This window comes from Pinus tabuliformis, chromosome 3_1, assembly GCF_031772625.1.
Source record: "Pinus tabuliformis cultivar Carrire ecotype Pingquan chromosome 3_1, CPIR1, whole genome shotgun sequence".
Classification (NCBI taxonomy): Eukaryota; Viridiplantae; Streptophyta; class Pinopsida; order Pinales; family Pinaceae; genus Pinus; species Pinus tabuliformis.
The window spans coordinates 254,304,666-254,312,664 of NC_142301.1; the positions used below are offsets into that span (position 1 = coordinate 254,304,666).

The window sequence follows — 7,999 nt, forward strand, 5'->3', positions numbered from 1 at the left end:
AGGGGGAGACCTCTGAGAGGGTAACCACCGAACATGAAGGCCCTGAGATCTAGGGTAGTGAAGCAATGATGTCAGAGAAATTGCAGATGTAGGGGTAGCCGATTATCGGGTTAACCTGGGGAGATTTATATATGGAGGTACCCACTAATGGGTCTTTCTAGTAGTCTGCTAGTTCCTCCATAACTGTCACTATTTTCTCGCACCAGTTGCCTCCAGAACCTAGGGATGTTTATCGCTGTAGTGAGCGGAAGCAGGTAGGGGAGTGTCGAGGAGGGTGAGGGTAAAGCCGAGGAGGTGAAAATGTAGGAATAACTGTGACGGCTCAATGTGGGTATGAGGTATGTTACAGGGCTAATGTAAGGGAGGGTTGTGAGGTGCAGGTGCAGGCGTTCGGTGCTGCTAAAGTCTTCAGAGTCTAGGCGGAATCCTAACCCCAACAGGTTCTCCGTTTCGTCTCCGCCATTGGTATTCTAAGTTAAAAGACTTACATCAACCACATTAATAACTATTAATAACTATATAAATAATAAAAACCATATTTTTATATATTATTATATAAATATTATATTAATATAATAATAATAGTATTAGATCGTCATTCTGTTATTATAATAGTATAATTATTAGCATATTATTATACTAACTCATAATAACAATCATGGGAATAATTAGAATTGTGATAAGAGAATTATTAAGTGTATTTTTTTAATGACTAACTATTTAGATTATTAATAACTATATAAATAATAAGACTATATTCTTATATATTTATGATCATTATATTAATACTATAATAATAATATTAATAATAGTAATATTAATTAATAATAATAATAAGTGATAATAATATATTATAATTATTATTGTAATAATAATATAAAATAATATAATAATAATAATTATTATTATTATTATATACTTTATAATAATAATATTAACTCATAATAACAATCATGATCCAATAATCATTAGAATTGTGATAAAGGGAATTATTATGTGTATTTTTTTAAAGACCAACCATTTATGATTATTAATAACTATATTAATAACTTTTAGGCCTTTAAATACCATCCAGAGCTCACTTAGATTTGTAAAAGACCCAGTGGACCCCAAGAATATGAAGGGCATTTGCGTTATCACATGCTCTTGTGGGACTCCCTAAATTGGTGAGATTGGTCGCTCGATTAATCAAAGAATTCGTGAGCATGCTGTTGACATCAAGCATGTCAGGACCCGCTCCTTTGCACTGGCAGAGCATACAGATAAATCTAAGCATCACATTTGCTTTGAGGAGGCCCAAGTCATTGCTAGGGTTAGTCATTTCCATCATCTTAAATTGAGGGAGGTCCAAAAAATTGAAAAAAGACACAAAATTTGAATAGAGATGATGATTGGAATATTAGTAGAAGTTGGGCCTATGTCATGTCCTCCTAGTTTTTTAGGCTTCTTTTTCGTATTCATTTTGTTTTTTTTTTTTAGCTATGTAGGTATTGGCCTCTTTTTTATAGTATTTGTTGTTGATTAATTCTTCATTAGAGTTTATTTTCTTGATCCTATATGCCGAGAGAAAATATAATATTGAAAAAGCACACACTACGACGTTACTATTTTTATAATTACAATAATAATATATTTATTAAGTTATAATATTAATATATATAATTTTTTAATTAAATGACTTTTATTATTAATATCATTAAAAATATATTACAACCATGTTTCCTTATAGTTGGGAATGAGAAAAAGCAAATTTGGGTATTTTTGATATTTTTACAATTACAACAATAATATATTTATTAATTTATAATATTAATATATATAATTTTTTTAATTAAATAAATTTTATATTAATATCATTAAAAAATATATTATAACCATGTTTCTTATAGTTGGGAATGAGAATTTTTTTTTTGATGTTTCAACAATTGTTATATGTTTAAAGATGGAACTTCCCATCATTTAGATACCTAAAAATAGAAAGGCGATAATTTGGATACATAAGAATTAAAAATAGGAAGGTGATAATTTGGATACAAAGGTGATATTTTACATTCCTGATGAGTTTCATGTTTATGAAATATTTTTATACTATTGGAATGCAGATATAGAATTATTCTTAACGAATACTAAGTGGTAAGGTGTCTCCCCTAATCTTTGAGTTTTATTAGGACGAATATTCAGTGATAAGGTGTGTCCCCTAATCTTTGAGTTTCATTAAGTTTTCAGATCTTGATGTAGCTTCATAATGGCCTTCTTTAAATATAATAATTTTCTTAAAAAATATAAATAAAATATTTATAAAAAATAAAAACTATTTTCTAAAATAATTTGGTGTTGAATGTCCCTCCGAGCCATCACTTAAGGGATAAAAACATTATCAAACCAATACAACTTTAGGGTTTAGGCGCAAGGTTAGTTGTCAAAGGATACAAGCAGTAGTATGGAAGAGATTATTCGGAGACATGAGGATGGAGACAGTGCATACAGTTTTGGCGATTTCCACGCAACATAAATGGAATGTGTTTCAAATGGACGTAAAATCAGGATTCTTAAATGGAGTGCTGAAAGATGAAGTGTATGTTGCTCAGCCACTTGGTTATGAGGTAGAAGCCGAAGAAGACAAAGTGTATCATTTGAGGAAAGCTATTTATGGGCTAAAGCAAGCACCATGTGCATTGTACAACAAGATAGATGCTTACTTGTTGGACAATGGTTTTGACAAATGTGACGGTGAGCTTACTCTCTACATCAGAGAGAGCGATGGTAAGATTCTTATTCTCATCTTGCATGAGGATGATTTGATTTTTACACGCAATGATGGTTTCCTCGTCGCTAATTTTAAATAAGTCATGAAGACTGAATTTGAAATGACTGACTTGGGGTTGTTAAGGTATTTTTTCAGCATAGACGTAAAGCAAACAGAAAATGGAATTTTTATCTCTTAAGCAGAGTATGTAGGAGACATTTTGGAGAGGTTTAAGATGTAGAACCTCCAACTTTCATGGAGTTGAAGTTGAGAAAAACATATTGCAGCAACAATGTCAATTCGACATTATACGAATGTATGATAGGCAACTTTATGTATTTGACCGGCGCTAGGCCAGATATAATGTATGCAATGAGTTTGGTGTCGAGGTTCATGGAGACACCTAAGGAAACACAATGGAAAGCATCAAAAATAATTCTAAGGTATGTAAATGGGACAAAACAGTATGGTGCTTTGTACATCGCAACAAGTGATTTTAGGCTGGTTGGTTACTATGATAGTGATTTAGCAGGAAGTGTCGATGACAGAAAGAGCACGTCAGGATATGCTTTTCGTTTGGGTTTTGGAGCCGTTTCATGGGCCTTCAAGAAGCAACTGATAGTTTCATTGTCAATAGCAGAAGGTGAATATGTCTCTGCAACAACAACGGTGTGTCAGGCAGTTTGGATGAGAAGGATGTTGAGGGATCTTCGCCACGACCAAGGGGGAATGACAACTATTTTATACGACAACACCTCAGTGATTGCATTATCAAAGAATTTTGGTTTTCACAAGAGGACCAAGCATATTGATTCTGAATATCATTTTGTTAGAGAGTTGATTAACAATGATGAAATTGTCTTGCAACATTACAGGTCATAGGAACAATTTGCTGATATTTTAACAAAGTGATAGGTACGTGAAAGTTTTGTTTATCTCAGAAACTATTTGGGAATTGTCAATCGTGGCAGTTGTGATTAAGGGAGAGTGTTGGAAATAATAATCCCAACCACCATCTTAAAGACAATGACAAAGACCCTGTTTGCCTAGTCAACTATTGCAGGGTTGTGATTTTGTTTGCAGACGGAAGCACTGAAGTCAGAGTAGAGCAGAAGTACAACCTTGACCATTCTGCAAGACTTTAGAGAAGTTAAGGAACTTAATGAAGTTTGGTAAATAGATATGGGAAAGTATTCACTCCCCTACTGTTGCCCACACTCCACAACACCTGCAAGTTCATAAAACCATTTATTATGTAGAATTGTTGTATTACATATTTTCTATGTCATGTTTAATGTCAAATTTGTATGTTGATATAAATATGAATGTAAAAGTCAGAGAGGGTGAAATTCTGTGAGGTAGTGAGGAGAAAATCCTGGAGGAAATATTGGTGGGCGACTGAAAATCAACAAAACTCAGACATTTACTCCACAACCCTAGTGATGTGTAAACCTAAGTAAGTCTTTTGTGTTTTCAATTGGAGCTGCAACCTCCATTTATAATGGGAATATATTTTCCTATGTTTTGAAATATAATACAAAGTATGTTATGTTGTGATGTGGTCTTATACCTCCATCTCCATGAGTTAATTAAACGCAACTTTTTGTTTCCACTCTGTTTTGCCATGAGTTATTTCCTGTGTATTATTTAAATCTCTGTGTATTTGCGATATCCTTGCTGCAATATAAGACTTTGGTGAATTCTGAGTGAGACTACTCTCCTATGCAATTTCTTTTTTAACATTTTAAGCTCTGGTTGAATGATAGGAAATCACGCATTTTAAGCTAGGGTTGAATGATGGGAAAGCAATGGAGGTTGGAGTCTTTGGAGGCGGATTTCATCCTTTTTCAAAAGCTCTTTCTGCTAGCTCTCACCACACTTACCGAATCATTCTGGAATTTCTAACAAAAAGTTGATTTCAAAGTCTGACATATAGTAAACTTTACCATATTTATATACAGTTATTTGAGCTCGCTATCTCATATTAATAGTTTCAAGTTTACCTTAAATTAGTTTATTTATATAAAAATAAATTTAAATTTAAGTTTACTCTAAACTCCACAAAATCACTCTCAAAAAAATTACACAATATTTAAAATAAAGTTATACCGCATTTTAACCTTAGTCGTAAACCAAATTGCTAATTACTTTCATATGATTTTGAAGAGGAGTTCTAGCTATAAAAGTAAGGCCGACACTTACAGCTCTTTAAGGTTCTTTAGTTGAGACAGCCAGCCTGGAACACTACCAGTTAAATTGTTGTGGTTTACATATCTGCACGCGGATGGAATTAACATTAAAAAGGGATGAAGTATCGATCCAGTTTAAATGACTAATATGACTAAGATTAAAAGACGAACCAACTAAGTGTCATTCTGAGAAGAAAACACTTACAGTCTCTCCAACATAGTTAAATTGGAAAAATATGGCAAAGCTCCGATCAGCTTATTATTTGCAAGTGACCTGGTAATTTCAAGACGAATGGATGAATGCCAGTAGCAGTATAAGTGACCTGGTAATTTCAAGACGAATGGATGAATGCCAGTAGCAGTATAATATTCAACGATAAAGATGTTCTTTTCATCAGCTTTTTAACTCAATGAGCGTTTTCGTATTTCGTTAGGGGTATTTTATCTTGAAAAGAATACATTGGTGCTTACAAGTTAACTAATCCGGTCAACTGTCCAATATCTGCACGTACAGTTCCTGTAAAATTCCTTCCAGCCAAATTTCTGACAACAGGAAAATTATCGATAACTCATACAATATAACATCGGGCTATAAATCACAAGTCATATACAATAAACAAACCAAAGGATTCAACTTACAATTCTGATATTCTTATCTCCAATGATCTGTTATTACAACTAATTCTTTCCCAGGGGATTATATAGCAAGGATCCGAAATCCAAACTTGTATGTCGAACCTGGTTTTGATCACGTCAAGAGGTTGAACTGTATTTTAACAACTACTTGGTTAGGCATTGAATTATATATGAGTGATTTCAGTATGACAACTTTAGTCAGGGAACTTACTATCCTGTGCAGACGTTGCCTGATCGGTATCAACAATTTCTAAGGACTCATAGGTGTTGATTATAGGACTATTGGTGGAGTTACCGGTCATCTCTACGGCAAGATAGAGTACATCTGTTTCATTGAAATTGAATGTTAGCTCTATGGCAGAGAGATTTTCAAAGTGATGACATCGGACATTTTCACCCCATTTAACAGCACGGAAAAAGATCTCAATTGAGACATAGTTAGGTTTTCGATCTCTGCCAAATACAGATACACTACTGATTTGCTCCCTCTCGGGGTCGCAACACGGATCGGAAACACTGAGCTGTTTAAAATAAATGTCGTTTGCATCATAAGACTTGGGGGAATATTTTGGGTAGTTTTTGTTGAGATGTCATCTTTTGCAGTTACAGACCATACATCAGAAGCACCATTAACATCGAAAAGCAAATCTGATGACCAGATGCGGTCAAAGCTATCATCAGGATACCTGCTTATTTCAACATAGAAAGCTATTCAACTCAATCAATTCAACTGCATAACATGAGCACTGCAACATCAACATCCGAGAAAGGTGAAGATGAAAAAGTTTGAAATGTATACCTAACTAACGCTTTTGTTGCAAAATCAACAACATCTTTTTTCAACGATTGTCTTGGCTTTTCCATTCTATACATGCCTTCTTTGAGAGGCCTAAACTCAATAGCACTGACGAAGGGATCGTCATTCTCTGATGTTCTGATGAAGCAGTGATACAACACTGTGCCCAAACTAACAATGACCCTTTCATGATACCATGGACTGTCATATGGGGGTGGTATGTTTCTGTAAGCCAACATACCCAATGTCTCATAAGAAAGTCCGAAGCCCGGCTGTTGCTTGAATCCAGTGTAATTACCGATTGCAAACCATGTTCTTAAGAGGTAAGGCACATTGGGGACGAGAGGTTTTCGAAAATACCGTAGGCTATGCACGTACGAACAATAGGTTTGTTCAGAGAAATCCCCGAGGTGTATGTCTACTGCCCTACCCACGTCAAGGTAATTAGCATCACTTACCCATGTTACGTTGTTTCGGGCAGTGTGATTTCCTTTACCTCCGCAATTAAGACACATATCCTGCCATCCAAAATTCGATTAATTAAAATAACAAACCCTAGATAAGCAATTTGCATTCCGATGACAGCATTCAATGACGATTTTAAGGTAAACAAAACTGAAACAATAAAATATTGTTCCTTAACTTCTAAAATATTCAGAAATACCTGGTTGAGGAATAACATTCACACACAATAACAACACGTTCATAGGCAGCCAAACGTTCCCTATGCGGTAACTCATTTTCCCTCTTGGTACGAATCGAACGATTCGTGTTGGAATTTCTTATAAATTCCATAACAGACAGACAAAAATTGCTTTGTTTTTGCGCAGAAAAACAGAAAATCGCTTGCTGGAAACGGTGTTTCAGCAACACAGTTTTTTTCATTTGCTGTAACTTTTGTTGCAGCAATGCTGTTCGTGGTGTTGCAGCAACGTAAATTTTTTACGTCAAGTATTTTTTTAGTTACGGTGTAACAGCAACAGGAAAAATTAACTTGCGTTTATTAAAAATAAACTCATTGTTGCAGATTTGTCTTCGTCATACTGACGGAATTTAACAACTTCTATTACAAAACAGATTCACAAAGGAACGCTTTTGTTCCACACAAATAAACATCTGTTAAACAAATTTCATTCAAATATCTGCACTGCTGTGCATTTTTTCCTTTCTGCTCTCTGCTGCGCTGTTGCATCTACTCCTGCTGCGCGTTTCACTATCTGGCAAGTATTATCTTCACGCTGCTGCGTGCTCTCCTCTGCTCTTTATCAATCTGCTGCTAACCATAAAACTGAACAGCGGTGTGATGTATTTATATGTTTAAAAAATATCTGATTTAAACAATAAAATATTACAAAATATCTTCTAATGCCTATCTTTGAATTTAATGCAGTAAGGCGGTGATGCTTCTATCAAAAAAACAAGTTGGTTGTTTGCAGGGGAATTCAATTGAAACTTTAATGCATATTAATGTGCAAAAATATCAAAGGTGACTTTGCTGCACCGAACAGCCTGGAGTATTTACTGCAGATCAGATTCTTGTCCAGCTGTTCATTGTTGCAGTTGGAATTAAATTCCAACACTCCCCCTTAATTTCAACTGCTGCATACCCAGACATTTTCTGAAATGATCAAA

The 7,999-nt window shown here is 34.5% G+C and overlaps 1 protein-coding gene across 1 annotated transcript; it reads right to left on the reverse strand.

Moving 5' to 3' along the window:
- Positions 1–4,944: 4,944 nt before the first annotated feature.
- Positions 4,945–7,162, reverse strand: LOC149186757 (putative LRR receptor-like serine/threonine-protein kinase At1g51880). The gene is made up of 8 exons (XM_089409438.1): positions 7,058–7,162; positions 6,371–6,885; positions 6,188–6,257; positions 5,783–6,092; positions 5,575–5,701; positions 5,407–5,478; positions 5,141–5,209; positions 4,945–5,020 (listed from the first exon to the last, which is right to left on the reverse strand). Exons 1-8 carry the CDS (start codon positions 7,160–7,162, stop codon positions 4,945–4,947), a joined length of 1,344 nt encoding a protein of 447 aa, XP_089265564.1.
- Positions 7,163–7,999: the final 837 nt, after the last annotated feature.